The sequence below is a fragment of the Maylandia zebra genome, linkage group LG22, assembly GCF_041146795.1.
Source record: "Maylandia zebra isolate NMK-2024a linkage group LG22, Mzebra_GT3a, whole genome shotgun sequence".
NCBI lineage: Eukaryota > Metazoa > Chordata > Actinopteri > Cichliformes > Cichlidae > Maylandia > Maylandia zebra.
The window spans coordinates 11,601,780-11,628,678 of record NC_135187.1 but is presented as its reverse complement, the minus strand read 5'-3'; the positions used below and the strand labels follow the sequence as shown (position 1 = coordinate 11,628,678).

Below are 26,899 nucleotides of genomic sequence, written 5' to 3'. Positions count from 1 at the left end.
GCCATCGCCTACAGTGCAGTCATTCGGCCAGTTTGTCTGGACGTGAGTCATCATCGATTAAATTGCATTTTATGTTTTCAGGATACTCAGGATTTAACCTACATACACAAACACACACATAATGCCAAAAGGGTTTTATCTTTTGGTCCTAATCAAGTCTGGGTCACCAGGTCATATGATGATGCAAATGTACTCAAGCAGGTTAATGTAAGCTTTATAAAACTGTCTGTTCAGAAACGGAAATCCTCCTCTTATGTTCCGGATAAAAGAAAAGTGTGATTCAGCAAATTAGCAGCACATATTATCAAAACCTTTATGGTTTCTCCATATGTTATTTGACGTGTTGAGCTTTCTTCTAGTCGAGCGATACGGTTACACTAAAGCCAAGTTGGGTTGTAATGTGTTGTCACGGGCTAGAATAAATGATAAATAATGGCCACAAAATTCTTCCCTTTAATTCACTTGATGAAAAAAAAAAAAGAAAAAAAAAAAGAAAAAAAAAGGAAGACACATCCAGATCTGAAGACACAGGCTTCAATTAATGTACTGGAAGGGATTCTGAGCCATGTCAGTTTGAAGAAATGTAGGCTCTGATAAGAGTTCTGAAGTCAAGAGTTGCGGGGGATATAATAGCACATTTAAGCCTTCATTAAAAGACATCCTGAAAGTAGGTCAACAGAAGAAGACATCTGAAAAGTGTTTTCTTGGCAGGACATCTCTCAACAAAGACGGGCAAGATGGCAATCACAGATGGAACCAAAAAAGAAGGTGGCACAAAGTGGGCTCCAGCACAACAGAGACTAGCTCCAGCGTGGACTACGCATGACTCATGTAATTGCACATTAATGACACTGTCTAATTATGGGTGGGTGAGCTGAACAGCTTTCCAGGCTCAGCTTATGGTCCGATACCACAATCTTCTTTTTCTACTCTCCATCAATATAAAACCTTTAAATATTTCCAAATATGCCATATTCAATATTTTTAGCAAACCTCGGTACAATTGTTTAGCAATACTATAGGTGACTTAATTAGGTGGTGCATGTATATCTATACTCAGGTGTCCCGTGTTGGTAAAAAACACTGTTTACTTCACCGCCATCACACAGTTACCTGTATGGATAAGCAGTGTTAGAAAGTCACCCAAGGTTCAAGAAGCACAGGCTAAAGATTAGGGACCTTTTAACTGTGTTGAACACTTGCACTTGGCATGCAAGCACCACCACACTCACAACTACTTAGAGTCACATTAAACTGGCGTTAACACCAGTTTACTTTGCTCTCAAGTCAGAGTAAAGCCAAACAGCTCTCATGTAAAGCTAAAACAATTAGTTTATATTTAATTAGTTCTTCGAAATGTTTAATTATCCTATCACTTTGAAAAATTGGTTTATTGGACTCACTAATAAGCAAAAAACCTTAAACTTTAAGTGGTTCCAACTTCCTCAGGATTTAGATTTCATGTTTTCTTTCCTCTATACATCTCATACTACATTATGATAGAAAAAATAAGAAGTCCTCAAAATTTCCCTTTTCTTTTTACTTTTGTGGACTAATCCATTCATTCAAAATGCTGTAAATAGATAACAAACAAATGCTAGTTGCTTAAAGCTTTACAGGAAGAGGTAAGCCTCCAGTTAAATATTATGGCATATGCTGTGTTACGAAAAAAACAAAATCATGCTAATCTCTCAAAGAGGAAGTCATTTATAATGTACGTCTGTGTGCATTCAAGTGAAGTTTGACAGAGACGGCACATCACCATCCGCTCAGTTCCTGTGCAAGTTGAAACAAACCGATCCACAACAAAAGGAAAAATGCTTCCATGTTTTACATATGTCGGCCAGCTGCTGTATGTGCGATGCATTTTTCTCTTATCAGCCAAACAACAAAGAGAGAGCTTAGAAATATGAAAGAGTGACTCGAGTCATTCTGCATCCTGCGAGGTGGGTTACACTTCAGTTTTGATTAGCCTCTCACTGGAAAGTCTTTTAGGTGAGGACTGTGCGATTTTTATATTATGTTGAATAAAAAGAAGTTCCTACTCACGGGTGGGCTGTCTATATCAAATGCTGTTTTTCTTTGGTATATTTTTGTGACATTTTTTTAAAAGTTTCTGGCCTTGCTTGTCATTGGAAATGAAATTCTTATTCATGTTCCTGTCCTATGTAAATAATTGAATTCTGGCACCCAAAATAGTCCCAGTTCTGCCGCCAACGCAGCTAAGCTGCATTTTCAATATTTAATGAGTATGTGAAAGAATAAGTTGAGACTTTGAAAGAGTGCCAATTTATCAAGATGGGAAACACACTTTTGTCTGAAAGAACACACAATTACAAAGCCAAATAACAGAAGACAGAGATTTTTGTTCTCCTTCTTTTGGATGCAGGACAGAAATCACAACCAAAATTCCTGTAGCTAAAAATGGCTTTCAATGTGTCTGCCAAACCTTTGCTCTTGTGCTTTTCGCCCCAATTCATTCTCCGTGCTGTAATTCTTCAAGAATGAGTGGTTTCTTAAAACTACGGTTCGGGAAATGATCCTGGAAGGTCCCGAGATGACTGGCCAACTGGCTCTCCACCCGGTGCTCCAGGTTCAACTTCCTTATTGATGGCTGGCTACTAGGGTCTCAAAAGAATCATTATGTGGTTAAGAAAAGTCAAAAGATGAGTTTAAAGACAGCTTTTCTCCCAAGTCTTAGGGGAGTCAGGAAAAACAATGCAATAAGATGAAGCCATAAGCTCGAATAAATCGTACGGCATGAGAAACTTTAAAGATTGATCAAATAAAAACAAAGATATGCCATGAAAGCTGGGAGAGGTTGTGGTGGCACACTAAAAAGCTTCCATTATCAAAAAACCCCACCACAAGGCAACAGATGTGTTGCACAGTTTTAGCACTGTAGCTCTAAAAAAGAAAAAAGTCATAAGGCGTTTTGTGGTTACCGAGTCACACATGAAGTGCAACCACACTAAACAAAAGCAGAAGCTGCTAATCATCTTCAAACGGCTATCTTCAATAGCTTCTTCAGAGCTGATGCAGTAAATGTGGAGGCAGCTCTGTCTGCCATATACACATGTGGCAAGACCACTCGAGTTCATCAAAAAGAGCATGATGCTCCACAGTTAATGCTATAAAAGATGAAGGAAAGAGCTGATGCAGCCACGATTAGTCACATAAAATTACAGCAACTTGTCATTTGCTCTTTTTATGATAGAGGTGATAATTATTCCTTATTAAGCATTGGCCACAAGTGTAAAAGAGACTTTTCATCTCACTAACAATGAAACTGTTTTGAGGTATGGTATTATTCTAGTAATACTAATAAGACACAGATTTTGCCTCAACTTAGAAAGTTTAAAGTCAACCCTACTGATGCTGAGCCTAATAATCAGAGTTTTCTTCTCACGGTGCAATTCAACAGAGATGTTTTGTTAGACCTTCCTCTCCACTCCTGTAGCTTGTAACACAGGCTTGCCGAGCTCAAGCTGAGAGATTCTTAAACCCGAGAAAAATCCCTATGGAGCCAAAGCTGACATTATACTGTACTTATTTTCACAGCCTCTGTAATCATCTTCTTGACTAACAAGCTAATTTTCTCAATAGCATAAGTACTGGTCCAAAATCGCACAAGCTAGCCAAAGAGTTATGAGTTTTGGAGCTGCATGGTTTGCCAGTAAAAAACTGTCTCCTCAGATCCACTATTTCATTTATTGTGGTGAATCTGAAACCCCCTACAGTGAAAGCATAGTAAAACTGGGAGGCTCCAGCATTTCCTGCTGAGAGTGGAGGGTAGCGGTCATGCAGCCATTCCACTCAGCCACCCAATCACTTGATTAAACAAATTATCATCATCAAAGTAATCAAGCTTTGCACCCTGCCGGCCTTCATTACACCATGAAAATGGGTTTAACCATAGCATGAAAATCATATGGATTACAAGTGAAGCTGTGACCTTGGCTGGTGTCACTGTCAAAAACGGTTTTAGTTTTTTGGGGGGTGGCGTTTGAAAATAGAAAGCCAAATAGGCAAAGAGGATGGGTGAAAGAAGAAGACAGAATGAGGACATTGAAAACAAGACAAAAAACAAACAGACATCATTTGTTTTGAGATTAATATTAATTTGCGGAGCATTCACTTTTGTTTTTCAAAAGTATGGCAATGTCTCCGATCTAAACGTAGTCAGCAGTGCACAAGTAGATTTCCAGTAAACGGGTCAAAGAGTCAGCTGTGTACCCAACTGCCGACATGACACATTCTGACTGCCAGGCTCTGTTTATCTAGATACCTCTTCCTGAAAATTTCCACCCATCAAAAGGGTCACCCTGCAAAAAAACCTAACAAAAAACCCCACACACGCCAGCAGTCAGTGATACTTGCATTTCAAAATCAAAAATGGTTTCCATATGACATGGCTTCCCAGGTCTGAAACCTCTCTGGCCTGAATAATGAACCCAATCCCTCAGCACTGACTGCCGGGGAGCTGAACGCTGCTGATAGGGTTTACAGTTGGTGCCGAGAACACAGATGGCTGTTAACAGAATGAATTAGAAAAGATTAACTCGCCTGGTAGATTTGCCACATTAGTTCCCTTTGATCATGTTAACAAACATGGCAGAGAGATGGTCTGTGGCGTGATAAGGCTCGGGCTGCACAGTTATTGTGTGGGCAAATCTTACTTTTATTTAAATAACACTGACAGTATCAAAATGCAAAACAATGTGGAAAATTCCAATGTGGAGTTCAAAACAGCAGGCAAGATGTTGATCAAGATGCCAACTGTGCAGGCAAGTCAATTTCTTCTATGCAACTGTAATAGTTTGCACATGTTTTGCCTCATTAAGTCATGCCTGCTATAAGTTATTCATTTTCCATTTCTGTTGAAAAACTAGAGACCATCTTGCGGGACTGGAATCACACCAGGCACAACGACAATGAGATCTCACACATGCTTATACATCAGACAGAGATGCTTTTGTAAGGGAAGCTACAAACGCATTAAAAGCTTAAGTGGCTCCTCCACTTCAATTACCATTTCACACCAGTCAAGTTTTGTGACTGTCTCTTCATACACCACTTCTCATTTACACTCACGTGTGATAAAACCACATCTATTCTTTCTTTCTCATTTCTGCAATTCTGACAACACATTTTAAAATCAGCTACCATCCTGTTATGGCCATTTGTAGTCCGAGAGTTGCAGAAAGGAAAAAGCAATCTTGCTTGGTATATATATCTAGCTGCTATTCATATTATGCTTCTGAAACTCAAGCATTGTCAGAGAAGCTAAATATTTAACTGTTTTACTGCAGGATTTTGCATGAGAAGTAGGACAGTGAGTTTAGAACTCATTGCAGAACTCCCCTGACTTTTAAATTTACCCTAATTCTTCTGAAACATTTTGCTTCTGAATTGGTGTAAATATACTTCTCAGTAACTACCACCCTAAGAGATGCTGCTTTTTATTGCAGTACACTAACAAAAAAAACAACAAAAAAAAAAAGAAATTAAGAACAAAATTAAGTAAGGTGTTCCTAATAAAGTGACTAGTAAGTGTACACTGTATACGTGTTTGTGTGCGACTGTGTCTAAAAACTACTACTTATATATTTTATTAGTAGATAGCAATGTCCCTTTACATATTTTCCCTCTTTTGAACCACTGTTAGCTCATGCAGTCTTACAATATGAGTCACTGTCTCAACTGGATGGCTAATGTGGTCAGAGTTTAGACTTTCATCGGATGTCTGCCACGGTTCCAAGAGCAACTCAGGATACAGATCTGGGGTGTTGACATCAGAATTCCTTCAAATCAAAATAATGAAACTTCAGCAAAATCATCAGTAACTATTACCTTTGAAATTAAGCTGGAATTATTTGAAAACCACTACTGAAAACTAAAATGTTTTTCTGTTGCCAAAAATATGGAATACTGGAGACATTTTTAAGCCATAGCCCTATGGAAAAAAGCCCTAACATTAAATTACAGGTTATGTGCTCATAAGGAAATTATTGAAAGCTGGAAGCATTCAGCAGTTTACTTAGACTACCCACACAGAGACAAGAAGGAAGATTTCCTTTTTTTGTTGTTGACATGTTATAATGGCAAACTCATCTCAATTATGAATATTCATGAGCACTTAATTGGAGCCTTTAAAGTCACTGCTTTTCACTAAATTGAGCTTGGATAACACACTGGCCTGCATTTAAAGGAAGGAAGTGTTGTGTGCTGTGTGGGGAGTTCACTAATGAATTCCCTTCCCCAGCTCATCAACTTCCCCAAATACTCTTTGGAATCTCACCGTTTTCGTATGAAAACAGCTCTAAATTAAGTGATTGCATGGAGTTTAATTTGTGGTGGGTAATACACCCTGCATAGAAAGCATAATTTACATGCTTTAGCTCATTCAGAGCTCTTTTGACTCAAGAGGAGGGAAATAATGGAAACACCAGACATTAAAGCAGAAATGTTTCTGTTTGGAAAAATGCCAGTGCAGATATCAATTTGGAGTCTTTTTGAAACGATAAAGCGTGCTCGTAAATATGAGTGAGCACAGATGTGTTAAATGTGCCGTGCTGTTTTCCATAGCAATCTTCGGAGTTAGATGGAAAAAATCTAGCTGACGTCATGGCTTCATATATCCACCATATTTGGATAGTGTACACATGGAACATATTTGTCCATATACCAGAACAAAGTGAGGCAAGACAGCGTCACAAGCTGCATTTGATTTCATTTCATCATTTAACGAGCCAGCCACCAAAACCTGAACTGACCACAATCTAAACTAATGATATTTAATACAACTTAAAAGGCAAAGCCTTTATTTTAAATAAAGTCAAAGGGTAGGCCGTCGAATGTCCGAATTCCCAAATTATAGTAACAGGAACAGCATAATGTATAAATCCTGTTCATTTTTCTATGCTTTGTCCTCTATGAACACTCTTGATTTCAACAGATACTTATGTTTAACAACCACCTGAATATCATTGCAATCTCAAAATATCACCTAAGGCCTCAATTACACAAACACAGACACCCGTCTGCGACCATCTGGCAACCACCAGCTGTAGGGAAAAGACTAACCCCTAACCTAACCAGTTGGCAAGTGGTTGCTGGAGGTCAGTGACAGTTGCTAATATGAAACTGGTTGCAAAAAGCATATGGTACTGCAACAAAAACCTACTTACAATTGTCTTGCTCACTAGTAATTTCCTGCAGTCAATTGCAGTTTACATGGAAGACCCTGACTTTGCAAACTACTCACCAAATTTTCATTTCCCAGTTTATGTCACAATTTTTCATGCAGCACTACAGCTCAGACAGTAAATGATGAGTTTCTGCAGATAAGATGGCATCATCCATGCAAACTATGGGTAACTGGGGCAATCTGCTTACTATCAAAACAATTACTTTTGGTACAAAACTTCTTGCAACCTATAAAAGCATGTATTCAATTCAGTTCTATTCTGTTTATATAGCACCAAATCGCAATAACAGTCGCTTTAGCACAGTAGATCGTACAATAATAGATACAGAGAAAAACCCAACAATCATATGACCCCCTATGAGCAAGCACTTTGGCAACAGTGGGAAGGGAAAGACACATATTCCCTAAGCAGTTGCCAATACTAATATATATATATATATATATATACACACACATATATATATATATATATATATATACACACACACACACACACACACACACACATATATATATATATATATATATATATATATATATATATATATATATATATATATATATATATATATATATATATATATATATATATGCATGCACACTGTTGCACCACATGGTTCAAGCCCCGCACAAGACACTTTGCACACCTCACAAGGCTGGCTATCTTGGCGGAAAACGACAGAGAGAGATGGGGTTAAACTCCTTTTCTTTGATCTCTCTTTGTTTTTCCTTCTACTGACTTAAACTGTAAAGCAACAGGCAGTTAAAAAAAAAAAAGAAAGGAAGAAAACAGACGTCCTGACAGGGTTTTCCCCCCCATTTCTCTTCGTCAGAGCCACAATCCCCTCAACCACGGTCCTGCCAAGGAAGTTTCCATTTGCTAAGCTAATTAAACCGAAGAAAAATGGGAAGAAAAAGGGTGGGAACACGGGTGGTGGTGAGGAGAGGGGGGTTATGTTCCTGATTTGCTGTGTCTAAATATTTTCAAAAAAGATCGCGACATGTGCGTGCAAAAGGTTTTGTTCAGTGCCGTGGCTCCAGATAGGCTGTGTCCCAACACAAACTAGCACTACTGTCACTGATTTCTGCAGTAGCCATGTCACCTTAATGTGTTTTCCCCATGCTCTGGTGGCTGGGATGACTGTGTATTTTAAACATGTGGTTATAAACTTGCATATACACGCACACACATGGATGTAAAAAGGCAAAAACAGGGTCATACAAACATGCCCATTAAACACAGTTTGACTATTTGTGAGTCTCTACTAGTATGCACAAGGCGCTGCCAAAGCAAAGGCCTCTTCCAACTCATCAACAAGGGAGAGGAGGGGAGGAGAGAGGAGGGAGGGAGGCAGCTTGCTTCAAACACATACGTTCTGCAGATGTTAGCAAATTCAATACAAGCTCTCACACCTTAAGGAAAGGGAAAGAAGGGGGGGGGGAATGAGTCCATCTTCGATGACAAAAAAAGAATATATATTATTTTCCTTCATTTCTCTCCATCTGCCTGAGAGGGAATATGCTGACAGTGTTCTCAGCCCACTCTGAGACACAGTGGTAATGACATACAGCATCTTGACCGCGCAGGCAGAGATGTGGCAAGAGGGGAGCAATGTGGAAGAGGGACCCAAAGAAACAACAAGGGGGAGGCAAGAGACCATGTGTGTTTATCTACTCGTGCTTGTGCGCCAGCATGGTGACAAAACAACAGTTCATGCATGGACACAGATGGATTCAGGGAAAAGGGTGGTGGGGGGTGGGGGTGGCGTTGTGCTTTCAGTGGTCTTGCAGCCCCTGCCTCCTGTGGAGTCCATTAGCGATTGCATAATGCTTGGCAGACAGGGACTGAGTGAATGCGCCCCCTGAAGGGTCAGACACTAGCGAGGACGTAGGATGTTCTGCAGCGCTCAGAAACTCTGCGCTCCCATGTGTGTCAATGGCAGATTAATGAGAAAAATAAGAAGTCCATGCCCCCCACCCTGCTTTTAAAAAAAAAACCTGCCGGACAAAACGCAAGCAGTTCCCTGTGAGCTGGTTATTATTTAAGACTGAGGAATTCTACACTGATGCAAAATAAAAGAGCATCATTAAATATACAGCAGGATAAGCTGCAGCAGCAGCACAGCATCTGGCTCCTGCTTGTACGTGTTCATTTTTATTCTCAATACTGGCTTTATCTACCTTTTAATGCCCTCCTTATTTGGACATTTCTGTTCTCGCATTTCCCTGCTGGTCCTCTCCTTTAATAGTATTCTCTTCTGGATTGAGTAGCGATTGAATAAGAGAAATATTTTGCCCATGCATTGCAGACAGGCATTTTACTTATTCATCATGAAGACTACTGGAAATGAAGTGCTTAAAAAAAAAAAGCTTGTTGCTGTTAACAATGGTGAATGGAGAGAAATTTCGAGTGTACACACCTCATTCAGGCCCTGAAAGCCTTGTGCTGTGCAAAAAAAAAAGAAAAAGAAAAGAAAAGCAACACATTCAGTTCAGTTGCATTGGATAGAACGAAAAAAAAAAGAAAACATTAAGAGCGAAGAGAATGAAATATGAAAGAAATGCGTTTTCAAGATTAACATAAGCTTCATATCAATCTAATCACAAGGTAATAACAGTGTCAGTTATTTGCTCTTGGTCGAGGAAAGAATAATGTGTGTGAGTGTATTTGTATCTTTCTGGTAGTTTGAGGTTGTCTGGAAAAAAAAACTTAAGTTGAGAGGAAGGTCAGTTAACATTTGTGTTTTTGCTTTAATTACCACCAAAGCAGCAGATACAAAACAGTCATTTTAGTCATTTAATGAATCTTGAATACAGCTGCGGGACCTAGATGACATATCCTTTTCAGTAGAGAGTCAGCACCTTCTCCCCTCCCTGAAAAAGCCATCAAAGGCTTCATCTTTAGTTTTGTATTTGTTGCATTGCCCTTCTCAACCTTGAAATATTCTTAAGGCTCAGGCTTGGTGTGTCTTTTTGTCTGTTTGAGGATAGGATCCAGCCTCACTTGCCCTTTTGAGACGATACAGCTTTCACCCCAGATCATCTTCATGAATGGGGCAAGTCTACAACAAATGTCCAGGAAAAAAAATAAAAACTGTCAAATCTTCCATTCAATGGCTACAAAATACTGTGAATTTGAACCGGACCATTCACTGTAGCTCTGTCTCCTTAATCCTTCAATTTTCTTTCCCATCACACTCTAGTTTTTCCTCTACTGTCCTTGGAAGAGAGGCTCACACAATATCCAGCCTTCCTCTGAAGTCATTCCTTCTGAGAACGAGACAGTACTCAGAAGCCCCCCCACCCCACCACCCATAAATCACAGATGTAAAGGGAGGTGAACAACACCCCCGCTTCCCACCAAAACATGACACAAATTACACACCACAACATCTGGTGAGTGGTGTGCACCAAAACACAGCAGGGTGGGCTGAGGATATATAGCCTAGCTTCACTCAAACTCATCCTCCTTGTTCACAGAAGTACTTGGAAGCAGAGGCGTGACAAAGGGTAAGGTTGTAGTGGTCGTCAGCTGATAAAGACAATCCTGGCTGACTGAAATTGAGCTTTCTCTAGTTGTAAGGGAACCAAAAAACCTAAACGAAAAAACAATTGCATGTTAACTCTAGATGAGCTAAATCTAAAAGAGAGACAGAGGGTTTACATCCACCTTCTACTGGCATATGGTAGTGCCCTGAAGCTGTTGCAGGATGTGCCCGCTGTTACGAGACTATTTTTAGACCAAACTTATTGAAATACGCCAATTCTGGCATGCTCACACTCAAAGGTTACTCAAGCATGTAACACAGAACACCTGAAAGCAAACAAGTTAACATGCAAACTCGCCACTAATCAGCTCTGTTACGATCATGCCGCCTACACTTTGATTGACTTGAAGTAAATGTTTAGGTCATGTTAAAAGGTACAAACACCCTGTTTCCACAGGTAGCCTGCTCTAAAGATAATGGGTTAATCCTGGAAGGCTATTGATGTAGAGCTTTTCTCCTTATCAAAGTAACCCCAGGGATTGTCTGACCAATTTGTTCGGATGAGAGCGTATTGACCAACCGATCGACATGACAACTCAAAGATTCCAGACCTTGAAAAATGAGAGGGGAAACAATCAGACCGCTGCAGCTCCACACTAAGTACATCATCTTTGAGAGATATGACGACCGCACGCAAGCACGGTTTGGCAAAACCCGTCTTTTCATTAGCATGTGCAAGGACCTCACATGTGAGATTGCTGTAAAAGAATTACTCAGCAAGCAAGCTGGTGAGCAGGAAAGCAAACCAAAACACGATAAGTAAAAGAGGCACTAGTGGCGCCTAGAACTGCAGGGTAACAAAGAGTCCTGTCTCTTGCTCTGTGGTGATATAATTCCTTCTCTGAAGCCAGGAGCAGTTAGTTTTATCATTAAAATTTCAAAAGCCTCTAAGTGTTACAACATACCTCTGTGATGTAGTGGGGTAATTAACACACAGACAGATGTGCCTGAAGCAGGTTATCAACCACTTGTCAACATCGGTGCCAATACTGAGAATCAATGTCACGTGTCAATTTTAGGGGACACTGATAAAGGGAGGCCAGTAATGATCAGGTTAAAGTCTGCGTGTGCCTGCGTGTATGAATAGTTGATGAAGATTTAAAAGTTTTGCCAGATATTATATTTTATTCATATGAATCTAAAATGTAGCAAAAATTTCATTATAGGTCTATAATAGAAACCTCTGAGTATAATTGTCTCTTGTACTGAAATTTTGAGGACCTTTACAAAACTTAGCATCCTATAGTCAAAGTACAGTGAAGACTCATACGGTTTCTTGCAGACACAGAAAACATTAAAATAAAAAAAATGTGAAAAAAAAGTACTCTGGAGGTGACATCATGTAAAACAATGAGTCATTAAAACAACAGTGACTGAATCAGCTAATTAGACAAGTGGTTCTAACAGTGGAGGAGGCACTGTGCCAGGCGACAAGTCACAACCCACAGAGAAACAACAGGAGGGGACAATAATGACAGAGGCTGCACATAAAAGTGCCAAAATCTGTCATTCCAACAACCCAGCCAATTTACAGGGCGATGCCCACTCAGTTAGGAGACTTACTCTAGCCTGAAACTGGGAAGAGATAAGGGAAACTTCAGAGATTTTTTTAAGCATCATTAAGATGATTCTTGTCATCAAAATGAAGGGAGAGGGGGGGTAACAGAATTCTCCAGTCATGATGACATTTGCACTACTACTAATGTGGGCATGAATCTGCACAGTTGTCTCCATGGGGATTAAGAGATTCTCGTGAAATCACTGCAATACAGCTGCACAGAGCACCTCGTAGCCAGTTTAGTGACCCCTCGTTCCAGCCTAACTTTGCTCGTATAACGGCATTTAAAGTATGGAAGACTAAAGCCGAGCACCTCTGGGTAAATAAGAACGAAGGCAGGTTTAAATCTAAAAGAAGTGAATACTTGAGCACAGGGGCAGCAGTACCTTTATTGTAGCTGGATAGATTAGCTGACAACGATTTATCATTCTAGAGAACCCTTCTCGTTATTTGCCGTGAAATTAAAGACTTTTTTTATTTTGCTTGGAAAAAAAAATAATGCTTTGACGGGATTCCTCTAACAGCTACAAACAGCAGCGAGTTGTCTCTACGTGGACCCAAGTCGCCTTCCTCGCCCCCCTTCACAGCCCAACTCAATGCTCAGTAGTTTAAGTTTGCTTTCCAACCCCCCCCCCCCAAAAAACTTACCGTTTCCCCGGCGAGGAAAACAACCAGCCCGAGGGTGAAAATTATCCAAACGTTCCTCATAATTCCTCTGTGAGAGTTAAAAACGCGTTGTGGCAAACGAAATGTCAAATGTTTCCCCACTCTTCTTCTTTCTCCCTCTCGTTTTTCTTGCACCCAACTCCTGCCGCTTCTCTCTCTCTCTCTCTCTCTCTCTCTCTCTCAGGAGTGGGATCCCACCGGATACGTGTTGCGTTTTGATTATTCCTCCTCCCCTCACCCCGGGCACTTCTTTTTTTTCTTTCTCTCTTTTTTCTGCTGTGTAAAATCTGACTAAATGTATGTAACCGTACAAATGCGCACGGTTTAACAGCGAGGTCCTCCGCGCTCCGGTGTGTGTCAATGGAATCTGCACGAGACACCTCGCTCGCTCTCTCTCCCTCCGCGCGAGCGCTCGCTCAAAATAAGAAAGGGGCAAAGTGTAGAAGCGCGAGCACGTCGCTACCGGCGCTCCGGTGAGTGCGTGCGCTCCTTTCGACCGAGTCACCGCGAGACGCAGAGAGAACTTGCGAGCGAGCGACCAAAAACAAGGCAGTAACGACACTCACAACAAATCGCTCGTGTAGTTTTATTGGTGTACAGTAAGTCTTTATTTTAATTAGTTTACTATTGTCTATTATTTCAACCCGGGAGGTCGGATAACAATTCTGCACGAGGATAAAAAGGCTCGGCTAAATGAGCCATTTATCTCCTTGTCTGCGTAACAATCCTTAATTGCACCGTAATGAGGATTACACAGTTTAATTCAGCAACTGCGCCAATTTACAATCAAACCTCGAGTTTGTCGTGCAGCATTTCTACCAACGCGTTTGATTAGCTTCTGCAGCTGTATTTTTGTATCAGTAAACAGGCTTTATGTGAATAAAGCGCAAAGCACCCCGTTAGAAACACGCTCACAATATGGGTGGAAATAATGCTATGGGCAAAGTCTCCCCCTGTTGGTATAAGTTGACAACTTTCTCTAGAGGCTTAAATCTGCAGTTCTGCAGTTTGTGATGAAAACCAAGGCTGAACATTTAACTTCTGATTCAGAAAAACTACGTTTGCTTTCACCTTCATTGCACCTTTTTTCTTCTTTGTTCGCAGATTTATTAAGTATGTCGAGTGGTTCCTGGTTCTGGTAAGTCTTTAAGTGTTAGGTAGTTCTTGGTAGAGTATTGCACCATCACTGGTTGTGTTTTTTCTAGTGAATTCTTCATGTTTGCAAATCATCAGCTCATGCCTCTGAGGCAACACACACACATCCTGACATCTTCAGATTCACAAGACTAAGTGCTTTTTCCTCCCTCATCTAATCTTATTAAAACAAAATAAAATACTGAAATAAAATGCCATTTGAGGCACAAAGCACGGGCACAAAACTAAATTCCAAGGAAACCTTTCTTTGAAAGATTCCCTGAGCGTTATTGAAAGGCTATTAGACAAATGTGGTATGTTTTAATTACATTTCAATCAGTGGCAGACACTTTTGTACAAAGGGTGGTAAAAATCAGAGCTGGAGCATATCAAAAAGAAGCCTTTGAGATGGAGAGCTTCAACACGCTGTTCCACTTTCCACCTGACACAAGTGGCACTCTGCTTGTTGGTGCATGAAAGAAAGTTGCAAGCAATCACCCCTTCTTTTTTTGAGGGGTTGGGAGAAGTTGCTGAAGGAAAATCAAGGTAGAAAGAAGATGGTTTTGTACTTTTGCAGTAACATAAGCACCATTTCCTCCATATTGCTCACTAACATAAATAATTCACCAGAATATTTTGTGGAAGGAAGTGTCATTTAAAACCAAACTATTTCCAGCTGTTTGCATGGAATTAAAATTAATTTCACTACCCTGTGCTGAGTTGAGAGTGTACAGTCAGTAGATTAATTATTCTTTTTTTCCTTGTGTTTTGGAAAATTGGCTTTAGGTTTCAGGGGCACAATTAAATTCTAGGAATGGTCATGTGATGGTTTACATGAACTAAATTAGGCTTTATTATGCTTTTCTAAAGAGAAAAGCATCATGAAGCATACTGGGATTTAATTCTTTATATCAGAAATGTTAATGAAAAACCTTTACTTGTTTTATCTCCAAATAGTTTGACTGTCATTAAACAGCAAATTTTACACACAAAGTAAAAATATTCCTCAGATTACATTTTGATGAACAGCCTTTTTAGTTTAACTTAAGTTGTTGTCAGTACTCCCGAGCCAGTTTAACACCTCTGATTATTAATCCAGGCCAGTGAGCAAGAAGCATTAACAGACAAGACAGGTTTCACCCTGTCAAGTATCTGTCAGTTTGCCTGTTATTAGCCACACCGATCTAGAGGAGGAGGAAGGCAAAAGGAACAAGGGAGGAGACAGAGAGGGAAAGTGATATTAATCATCAGGGGGGAAAGACGGTAGCCAAAGAAGAACAAGAGTAGCATGTGACCTTTACAGTTTTCCCTGTGCCTGTCTTCAGATCATTCATCCTCTGTGACCTGAATAAAAACAAGCAAGAAAAAGGCACTTGGGCAGAAATCAAATACACTTCAAAATTTTTGAAATTAAAACTATATCCTGCGACCCATCCCCCGTCCTAATGCTTCCCAGGCTCTCTTTCCTATCCTCACAGGGCTTAAGTCTACTCCTGGTGTCCCAGATTACACAGCCAATTAGGGCAAAGGCAAAGCCCCTTCTGCTTCCAAGCCTGGCTAGGGTGGTGTGTGAGTGTGTGTGTGTGGCACTAGTTCACATGATTGTGAGTCTTGTTTCCAACAGCACAAGGACCCATAAATGACAAAGTCAACTGAAGGAAAGCCTTCAAAGACCTAAAATAAATAAAAAAATCTTGGTGTGGAGCATGCATAATTTTACATATCGCCCAGTTTGAATTATGAACACGCTGAGGTCGACTTGCTTTATTTTTCTATGTGAACTGAATATATTTCATATTCTATAGAAAGGAGACCTTCAAAAGTGTTATGGATTTCATTATATTTTATTCAACAGCACCACCAGCTGGAAGCACTAAACAGATTTATATTCAGAGGCATATCCCAACAAATAGCATGTATGATAACAGTCCAGGAATATGATTTTTGAAAATGAGCCACACATGAAAGACTGAAATCTCAGCTTCTACCTCATTCTTTGCCTTTTCTTTACCTGTGTGATGTGCAAATAGATATTAGGCCACTGAGAGTACACACATTCACATGCAAGTCATTCAATATGCAACGTTTACAGTGTGCAGTTTTTAATCTTTATGTGGATGGCGCTTCCATGTCTGAAAAGGCCGCCACTTGTGTCCTACGAAGGACAACTCGGTACCTTGAGCACAGATTCCAGAATGATCTGCACTGTTATTACCATCACTGTCTACTTCCTTGTCCTTATCCTCATGAAATGTTTCTGTTGTCCATAGGGTATCAGCGTACTGTGGCTGAATCGATCCAAGGGCTTCCCAAGAATCCCAAACCTGATTAAATGAAAGAAAGATTAAAAAAAAAAATAAAAACAGTAGTGATATCTTGGAGGAAATATTATCTATAACTTATAACAAAAAAGGAACATCATTTGTATAATTAAAATCTATGAATTATTCCACATTTTAGATCAAATACAAAACGTAATTAGATGGCCCTAAAGATTACAGGTTTCCTTTTTACATTTTTAAAAAATATTTTCATCCTGCATTTCAGTCAGTCAGTTACAGTCGAAAAAAGAGTCTTCACAGGACTGTAAGCAGCCCTATGAAAAACTAAGAACATCCTCACTGCTTACATTAGAATTACGAGGGTCAGAAGCAGCCAGGTGGTGCTAATCTAATAGACTTGATTAACTGATCAAGTGCGACCCTCTGTAAAAGCAGACGTTTTGTTAGTTTAAGACAATCCTTAGGAGGAAGGCATCAGCAATAATCTTAGATAAACCACTTTTTTTCTAAGCTCATTGTCCAAACAATCTGGAGTCCATCATTATACAGTGAGAAAGATTACTCACTACATCCCAGCAACTTTACGCCAAGGTCAGACTGTAACGCTCAGAGAAACAAGAGCTACATCTCAGACTCTACATACCTCTGTTGGCATGTTAAATGTTAAAGATCATAACTGTGCAATTGTTTGCTTGTTTGGAAAGGTTGCTAGGAAAAAAACAACAATTTTCTCTAAAAGGAACAGCAGCAAAGCTTAGGTTGTCCTGCTCAAACCATTGGAGTTCTGGAACAATATCCTTTGGACAGACAAGACCAAAGTGGAGATGTGTGGCCATAGTCAGTTGCACCACATTTGATGAAAGCATATCAGCACAAGCACTTCACACCAACTGTCAAGCACAGTGGTGGAGGGTTGTTGATCTGGACTTGTTTTGCACCCATCCTGGAGGGTGGCCAGGACCTGGACACCATCCAGTCATTGAGTCAACCGTGAACCCCTCTGTATGCCAAAGTATTCTGGAGTCAAATGTGAGGCCGACAGCTGTCTGACTGAAACTGGGTCATGCAACAGGACAATAATCTCAAGCAATAATCTACAACAAGACGGCTGAAAAAGACAATAATGAAGGCGTTGCAATGGCCTATTAAAAGTCAAGACCTGAACCTGCTGTGCCAGGGCCATTAGAGAGCAGTGCATAAACAAGAAAGAAGAAGAATGGGCCAGAATTCCTCAACAGTGATGTGAAAGAATGGTAAAATTTAAATTATAAGTTATTGCTTTTTGTTACTGTTAAAAGTTACTGAGTCATGGAGTGTACTTAATTTTTAACTAAGTACACTTAATTTAACCAGATCAGACTCAAAATGCAGAACACAGTCATCATCTCCCTACTATTTATACAACCAAAGGCAGTTTTTTTTTGCAGTAGGTAAGCTCCTGCTAATAGGTAAGGAGGAGAAGTAGGTATCAGATAAGCTGGATCAAAACAGAGGTTAAACTTAAGAAACACTGACAGAAGCACTCGTCTCTTTGTCTTCTGGGTGACTTTTAACAAGCTTGCCATAAGCCTCATTCATGTTCTGTCACACAGCCTTGACCATTGTTTGTGATACGCCTGTAGTCAAACCAACCCATCTTGCCCCTCATCATAGTAAAACACAAAGGACATGAAGTTCTGTATCACCTGACAGAGGCCAGCTGCTGGTCGAGCTGCTCCATGAGGGCTTTGGTGTCACAGTACTCGGCCTTCAGAGGGATCTGATTCCTGGCTCGGCTGCCCAGGAACAGATGGGGTGACTGTTCTTTGGGCGAGGGCAGCAGAGACACCATCAGAGGGGATCGCTGATTTACTATGCTGCTGAGGAGTGGGTGCCTTTGGGATGTGCTGATAAAAAGCCAAATCACAGAACAGGTGAGCATTTTAAATAAATGAATAAATAAACATTCTATATTTAAACCCCCAAGGGAAATATGCAAGTGTAAAAAGGGTATATTTAAGGAGAAGGATTGTGTGTGTCATACAGCAGTGTGGACACATTTCTCTCAAATACATTTTACACAGCTTACAGCAGAAAGGCAAACTCTGGAGCTGTTTACATATTTTACAACACTAAAGCCATAATGAATATTTGTCTAAATGAAAGCTCATCCAAGCAACATAATTTACACAACAGCTGTGTAAATTATGGAAAAAGACACATTTCGTACTAATTTGTCATACCTATGATCTTTATGGTGGAAACTTAAATACATATCCTGACGTGGTTAATCAGAAAAGCTGTTATGGTAGTAAGACTTTCCAGATCCAGATGCTGATACTAAAGAAAAAAAAATACAACAAATACATAGCCTAACACAGCGGTCTCCAACCCCCGGGCCTCGGACCGGTACCGGTCCGTGAGTCGTTTGGTACCGGGCCGCGAGAGTTGAGGCTCAGGTGTGAAATGTATGGTTTTCAGGGTTTTTATCGGTTTTCAGCGTTATTTTGTTATCGTTTTTATCGTTTACTCGGTTTTCCTGGGTCTTTTCACGTGTGTTATGAATAAATTTTCTTTTTTTTGGTACCGGTACTAGTTTTATTTTGTTGTATTTATCCGCAACACCTTAAAGGCCGGTCCGTGAAAATATTGTCGGGCATAAACCGGTCCGTGGCGCAAAAAAGGTTGGAGACCGCTGGCCTAACAGATGTTTTAGAGCATTTTCTGTGGGTGATGAAGGCATTTCAAATTGTGTACATCCACCCTCAGGAGGAGAGCAAGCTTCAAGCCTGGCTTTTGATTGTTTGCTTTCAACCTGACAGCAGGAAAGAGCTCCAGCCCTCTGACAGCTTACAAAACTACCCATTTCATGTCCAACAGAACTGAGCTACACAAAGCAGGCTGTCAGATGGTCCCCTCCTATTGGACAAAGCCGTGAATCTGTCTACATCAATCATTTTTCAGTTAGACGTCATACATGGCATCCATCAAACTCAAATTTATTGTCCGAGCTATTAGCTTGTTTGCAGTGTAATGTGGTGATCCAGGTTAAGACTGGTTACACATACTAATGGTTAAACTAAAAATCAATAAGTGTTTAGGCGCTAATTTCCAAATAGCAAATCTGGAAACTGATTTCATGGGATGCACTATATTGCCAAAAGTATTCTCTCATCTGCTTCACACACATGAACTTGAGTGACGTCTCATTCTTAACTCATAGGGTTTAATATGAGGTCGACCCTTTGCAGCTATGACAGCTTCAAATCTCTGGGAATGCTTTCCACAAGGTTTAGGAGTGTGTCTGGGAATTTTTGACATCCTTCCATTTCTAATTCATCCCTGTTCACTCAGGTGGTCTGAGTGAATACACCAATTTCTTTTCTGCAATGTAGATGAACAGAAATGGTAACCTGGATGTTTGGTCTGTTTCTAAGCATCCACTGGAATAAACTTTAAAAGAGTGAATTTAGGAACAAGCTAAAGCAGAATAACGATCTCCTTTTACCTACAATTTCTTTCCACCTTACCCTCTAGTCATGATTGCTTTTCACCATTTGTAAATATTTAAAGAATTGCTTGTAAAAATGCCGGCATCAATGGGAAAACCTCAGCAATGCTGTAATTATCCACCAAGGCCATTGCATGTGCTGCTTTATAACCTTTTCTGACTGGCATGTGGGTGAAAACAATAAATATGGAATGGTAACGTCACAGTAGTAGGACTGTGATCAGGAGCATAACTTTACCACACTTTTGTCTACTCAAAGGCATTTTAAATACCTGTTAAATAAAAATATGCAGAGGAGTCTGTAGTAACACCTCAAAACAACCTTTACTTCACATTTATATACCTTTGTTTTAGTGGACTATTATGTCTCATCTTGGAGTGAGCTGCTCCTGTCTCCACTGAACCATTACTGGTAGTTCCCGAGTCGCCGTCAGTCATATTCTTCACTGCCATGTTGAACGAGTCAGAGTACAAAAGACGTCCAACCTCCTCTTGGATGTCCTTCAGGTCCCTCCTGCCAAACGTCACCCAGGCCACGTAGCAGAAGAAGCTGTACAAGCACTAGAAAAAGGGAGACCGAATCAGTTCTTTATCAAGCGGACATTCGTACATTTTGTCCATGTATTCACAGAACAAACATTTAGTATCCCTACTCGCAGAGCAAAGCCCCAGGTGGCACCTTAGTCATCTGTGTTTTTGAAAAGGTCACAATAGCTATTTCTGTTCAAAAGGTCACACACTGAGCAGTCAATAGGCTGCTGCTGTTAGCGTGGCATTGCTCTCCTTGTCAAGCCACCTGGCTAAATACCAGTGAGGACCTGTCAAAGCAAAGCACCTGTGTTGAATCAACATCCCCTACCAGTAACTAATTCATTAAGGACACCAGCTAAAACACCACTCAGTGTGGTTCTGCTCTGCTCCCCGCTGCCTGCAATCACAGATGGTGAACTGGCCTCGACCCTGACCAGCTGAAGGACCCATTTTTGTCTACAGGTGTGACAATACAGTTTTGAATCTTTCAAGAACATCCAGCCAAATTCATCAGATTTCAACAAGTTAGACAACTGACATAGGGAAGTTCCTAACACTCATTAAAAATATATCAATCTGGGTGATCCGTAAGCTTTGAATGTGAGAAACATGTGCAGCACATTGTCATGATTGCACCTTACCGCATGAAGAAGCCACTCTCTTCTATTTGACGATATCTGCCTCCTAGAAATAAACACAGGATATTTGTATTAACAACACACTGGTATTGACTGACTATGAATGACATAATGATTTCAGCATAGAGCCTAACTTTTTGGTTTAGGATTTGTGAGCTGTCTGGCCACATTTAAAAAACTATTATTTGCTGTACTTAAACAGCAGGTACCATTTTGCTGATTAAACCCTTTTAAAGACATGACCACAAAGAACAGTATTCAACACCATGCCAATCTGTGATAAAATGTAAGCATAAAAACTGGAAAAGAAATCCAAAGAAACCTTTAAAATCTTCAGAAAGAATACATAAAAAAAATCTAGCATCAAGGTGTTAGCGTTCTTTAAAATATACCTATTACCTGAATCCAATTAAAGGAAGAAAGCATGTGGATATGGGCTCTCTGAGCAAAGTAAAACCAGAGTTCATATTTTTCAACTCCTTCCTCCCAAACCCAATTCCAAAAAGCGAGACGGTGTGTAAAATGTAAATAAAAATTGACGAGATTCATTACATTCTGATTTTATGTTTTATAAAGTGTCTCACTTTTTCTGTATTGTATCACATGTCAGGATTACAGTATATCGAAAATATGTGATTATAATGGTTGTCAATGGGACCCAAAATGGTACAAGGGCAAAGGGAGGGGGTAAATATGTGAATCTCCTTTACTATACACCACACCATAGAGGGGATCATTGAATTTTAAAAATAATCCTAAAATTCACATCCTGGGCAAGTATCATGCAACTGGTCTTTAAAATGACTGATATATTTAAAATCGAAAATCCAAAAGTACCATAAATGGTCCCGTTTTTCCCTAGGGTAGCACGAGGGTTTAAAGACTCTTTACTCCTGTGTCTTCCAAGCACAATATATGTACAATGGAAAATTCAAATGGCTAAATGACTTCCTCAACATGTCCTGAAGTTCTCCTGAGGCTTGGTAACGAACTAATCATGTGATTGACCTGTGTTGACCCAGGGTAACATCTAAAACCTGCAGGACAACAGCCCTCGAGCCCTGGAGTTGACCACCCCTGGTCTAATATGTAGCTCTTGGGTTTCTGACAGTTCCTCTGAGAATTGCACAGTCTGCGCTTGAGGTGAATTTTCTGAAACATCCAAAAATGGAAAGATTGGCAGCTGTCTTGGATGTTATCTCCTTGTGAATAATCTTTCTCATTGTAGAATGATGTACATTAAATGGTTTGGAAATGGCTTAACTCTTTTCCTCTAAGATCATGACTGATGTCTTTCATCACTGGCATTGTGTTACTACAGATTAGCAAACTGCCAAAATGTGGGCTTTTAACAAGGTGGTCACACTTGCTGATGATCAAGTAATCAAGCGATTAGCAGCACTTGACTGCTACTTACCCTCTTAATTCCTTTGGAAGCACTAATGTTGTACTTCATTTTTTACACATTGCTTCTGCATTTTGGGTTTAGTTTATGTAAAATAAATAATGACACATGTTGTTATAAACCTGAGATTGAATTTACATAATAACGTATATAATCTGACATCTAAGCCCTTAGAATTAAAAGAGGCTACAATTTCTTTTTCATTACTGAGGCTTCAGGAATCTTGATCAGCCACACTGCTGATAACAAACGACAAGAAAAATGGAAAGCAAAAAATAAAAACATTTTTAAATGCTGCACTTAGTGATGTAAATATAATCTCAGCTAAATAATATTCAGTGGCTTCCTTAGACCTCTTTAAGAAAGTCTCACTATTGCTACTCAGTAAGTATTTTTGTTCAAGTATCATAAGTAATACATCTGTATACATAACAAGTATACAACATCGGAGTGAAAATATTACAGAGAAAAGGGGACATTCTCTGCCTACCAGCTGTTCAGTGAGTTTGCTCACTTGTGATATGGGCAATGATGTTCTCTTTTCAGATCCATCATCAGGCGGAAGTAGCAGACAGCCAACTTCTTTTGAGCCATCTCCTTTTTAGCCCAAGCCTCCACCATCATCTGGTGCTCTGACAGGCTATCACCATTAATGGCATTAAGGAGCCGAAGAGGAAAAAAAGAGAGCGGTAAGAGACACGAAATGGAATTAAACACAGATGCATGTAAGTAAAATACAACAGGATTCAAACAAAGGTAGAATTTACCAGCTTGTACTCTACTTACACTGCTGTATGCACAGATTTATTCTTCAGGGTCTTATGTATGAAAAAGCAAGACAGGTAAAGAAGAAGTGTAATGAGGACTTCATCGAGCTCGTCACTCCTGCATCAAGACAAGGGCACAGAAGTATGAGATCTTTTTTATATGATACCTAGAAAAAAAAGTTATGAATGGATAAGGTCATATTATGTAATTCATTACTTCAATAACTCCAGAAAGCGGAGAGGAACGGGAAGCAAATAATTCTCCTGTAGCAAACCGACAGCCACCTCTACAACACAGAAAGTGTAATCACAAACAGCCATCTAATGTCAGTAGATGTAAAAATATCAACATCTAACTAAATGAGTCATTGTTTGACATTTTATGTGAAGTCTGGTCTGAGTTTAAAAGCAATTGGTAGAAAAATGTGCACATACAGTTAGGCCAATAAATATTTGGACAGAGACAATTTTTTTTGGTTAACAATTCTGGTTAAATGAAACAACTCAGATTCAGTTGAAGTGCAGACTTTTAGATTACATAGAATTGTGAGAAACTAGAGAAACTAAAGCATTTTAACACAATCGCTTCATTTCAGGGTCTCAAAAGTAATTTGACAAATGAAATAACTCAAAATAAAATGTTCATTTCTAATACTTGGTTGAAAATCCGAACTCATGGACATCACCAGATGCTGGGTTTCCTCATTTTTGGGCCTTTACTGCAGCAGCTTTCAGTTGCTGTTTGTTTGTGGGCCTTTCAGTTCAAAGATTAGTCTTCAACAAGTGAAATGCATGCTCAGTCGGGTTAAGATCAGGTGATTGAACTGGCCATTCAAGAATATTCCACTTCTTTGCTTTAATAAACTCCTGGGTTGCTTTGGTTGTATGTTTTGGGCCATTGTCCATCTGTATTATGAAATGCCACCCTATCAATTTCTCAATTTATTTGGATTTGAGCAGACAATGTCTCTAAACACCTCAAAATTCATTCAGCTGCTTCTGTCCTGTGTCACATCATCAACAAACACTAGTGTCCCGGTGCCACGGGTAGCCACGCACGCCCAAGCCATCACACTGCCTTCGCCATGTTTTACAGATAATGTGATAGACTTTAGACCATGAGCTGTTTCGCGCCTGCGCCATACTTTTTTCTTGCCATCATTCTGGTAGAGGTTGATCTTGGTTTCATCTGTCTAAAGAATGTTTTTCCAGAACTTTGCTGGTGGTTTTAAATGGTTTTTAGCAAAGTGCAATCTAGCCTTTCTATTCTTGAGGCTTATGAGTGGTTTGCACTTTGCAGTGAACCCTCTGTATCTACTTTCATGCAGTCTTCTCTTTATGGTAAACTTGGATATTGATACGCCTACCTCCTACAGAGTGTTGTTCACTTGGTTGGCTGTTGTGAAGGGGTTTCTCATCACCATGGAAATAATTCTGTGATCATCCACCACTGTTGTCTTCTGTGGACGTCCAGCTCTTTTTGCGTTGCACCAGTTCACCAGTGCTTTTGTTCTTTCTCAGGATATACCAAACTGTAAATTTTGCCACTCCTAATATTGTAGCAATTTCTCTGATGGATTTTTTTCCTGCAGCTTAAGGGTTGTGTCAAGCATTAGCACACAGCAACTAAAATATCTCAGAAAAAGGGTAGCTCTGATTCCTTAGCTTCACAAACGGTTTATTATTTGTTTTTCTTAAATACATAACACAAAAATATTTGTAAAAGTCTTTTTTTTAATGTAAGTTTTGAACCCTTAATTGTCCTCCAATTGTATAATGACCCTCAAATCACACAATATAAGTGTTGTTAGTTCAGCATCATAGTGGGACTTGCGTTTAACATCCTCAATGGTGACCCGGTCCGCTTGTCTCTTCAGCACTGAGGACCTGTACGCATTGAAATGAGCAGGGCTCAGTCTGCTCCTAATCCTTTGGCGCCCTCTGTGGTTCATTGTAAATATGTCAGCCAACCTGAGGACACAGCAGAGATGAACATGTGCAGGTTAGTTCCCTAAACATCACGAATTACTTAAAAATAAATAAACAAATGAAGAGTCTTTTTATTTTCAAGTTTAAGGTACTGTTTGACCCACACATACCACTCTGCTCGCTCCTGAAGCTCTTTAATGTTGTTATTGGTTAGACTCGCCGTCAAAACATTCTCTTCTCTTGGGTAAGAACTAGAAACGGAAGAGAAAAGCTTACCATTGTGATATTTAACAGTTTCTCCTGCTCGCAGGTGATGTATACTAGTGGCTTATTGCCTTGCTTTCCTCACCTGATAAACTCCAGCTTTTTAGATTTATCATTCCAAACCCAGCGGCCTAAAGGGGAAATGTTCACCTGAAAAGTACACACGGCGAGTTTCGAGTCTGGCATTTCAAGGTTAACGACGAAAAGGGAGCAGCCCAGACACCGCGCGGTAATATTTACCGGCAGAAAAATAACATTTGATATCCCCCCCACACTTTTTTGTTACAAAAATGTCCAAAAGTTTAAGAATTCTCCCATTTATTTGTCGTAACTTACATTTTTGGAATCCTTTAAATATTTTGTCATTTTTATAACACAAATTTCCCAGAAAGCTTTCACTCCGTTATGCTCCTTCCTGTTTGTTGTTTGCTAATGTTAGCCACGGTATCCAGGCAACAGCCAATGGCGAAAAAGCTGGTCAGAGGCAGTCAGAGCCTTCAGATGCGGATTTCAATTAGCTGACCGGAGTGCTGTAAAAGCACAAAAACAAACAAACTTGGATTAATACGCGTGCAGAAGCATTTTAATCGTACAACATAACCCCATAAGGCCATCAGTAGATTATATCCTTGTGCTAATGGTGTTCATAGTGTTTTACACATCACTTTTTCTCCCCGATGATGCTGTTAGGATTTATGTTACTACAACGTTATTTGGCCCGTAAAATAAACCCCGTTACCCATTAAATCCCCGATAGTCACAGTTTATTGCAATTAAAAAAGGAGTCAAAACATATTTAAAATGAACATACAAGTTGCTGTTGTGTTTAGATATACTGCAGGGGTCTAAAGAGTCAGTACATTTTTTGACATCTTTCAAAAGTCAAGCATTAATGTGTGTACTATAGTATATAGTGCAAAAAGTTAAAAAAAAAAGAGAGAGAGAGAGAGAAGGATATGCGGAGTGTTTTGTAATCATTCTGGAATATCCATTTTCTATTTTAATTCTTTTTTCTGGCTAAGCGCTTGTGTGTTTACCCAGTATCTGCTTTCCTGAGCACTCGAATCTCATAAGCTTGAATCACTCTTTGGAGTGTCCAAGAAGTCCAACCCCAGTCTTGCTTTTTGTTGGGTCATCCACTGATGTATGTATCACAGCTACTTGAATGTAAGATTAAAATCTCTCCTAATGTTTTGTTTCTGGTTGCTTTACAGAATTTAGCATTAAGTAAATTTTGCTTATGCATATTCTGATTGCACGTGTTTTGCTATTTCACCTCATATAGTATAGTATCAGGTTAAATAAGGGTTTACTGAGAAAAACCATTGTACTGAGAGGGGGTAAAAACCCAAAAAACAATTTTTGTATATGAATAAAAAAGGTCATTTCAGGTCTGAGAAAGTGTTTAATGCCTTTCAGCAAAGCACGAACAGCAGCGGTTATTACTTGTGGTTTTTTCTTTATGATATGACATGAC

General features: G+C 39.7%; 2 protein-coding genes across 3 annotated transcripts in view; both read right to left on the bottom strand.

Annotated features, from left to right (window-relative positions):
* Positions 1 to 13,403, bottom strand: part of sdc2 (syndecan 2) — a 42,893-nt gene extending 29,490 nt beyond the window's left edge. The window contains exon 1 of the mRNA XM_004548941.5: positions 12,965 to 13,403. Within this exon, the coding sequence (XP_004548998.3) occupies positions 12,965 to 13,024 (60 nt within the window). The 5' untranslated portion in view covers positions 13,025 to 13,403. The remainder of the gene's footprint in view (positions 1 to 12,964) is intronic.
* A 2,538-nt stretch (positions 13,404 to 15,941) lies between these two features.
* On the bottom strand, positions 15,942 to 25,902 carry ppp1r36 (protein phosphatase 1 regulatory subunit 36). 2 transcript variants are annotated; one of them, XM_004548940.3, is made up of 11 exons: positions 25,759 to 25,902; positions 25,508 to 25,572; positions 25,329 to 25,409; positions 25,064 to 25,200; positions 23,447 to 23,516; positions 23,249 to 23,347; positions 22,977 to 23,102; positions 21,061 to 21,103; positions 20,232 to 20,449; positions 18,084 to 18,284; positions 15,942 to 16,440 (listed from the first exon to the last, which is right to left on the bottom strand). In XM_004548940.3, the coding sequence occupies exons 1-11, from the start codon at positions 25,786 to 25,788 to the stop codon at positions 16,341 to 16,343; spliced, it is 1,170 nt and encodes a 389-aa protein (XP_004548997.3). In that variant the 5' UTR covers positions 25,789 to 25,902; the 3' UTR covers positions 15,942 to 16,340. The 2 variants fall into 2 exon arrangements, with proteins under 2 accessions (XP_004548997.3, XP_004548996.3); XM_004548939.5 differs by lacking the exon at positions 25,759 to 25,902 and having other exon boundaries at positions 25,508 to 25,747.
* Between the last annotated feature and the right edge of the window lie 997 nt (positions 25,903 to 26,899).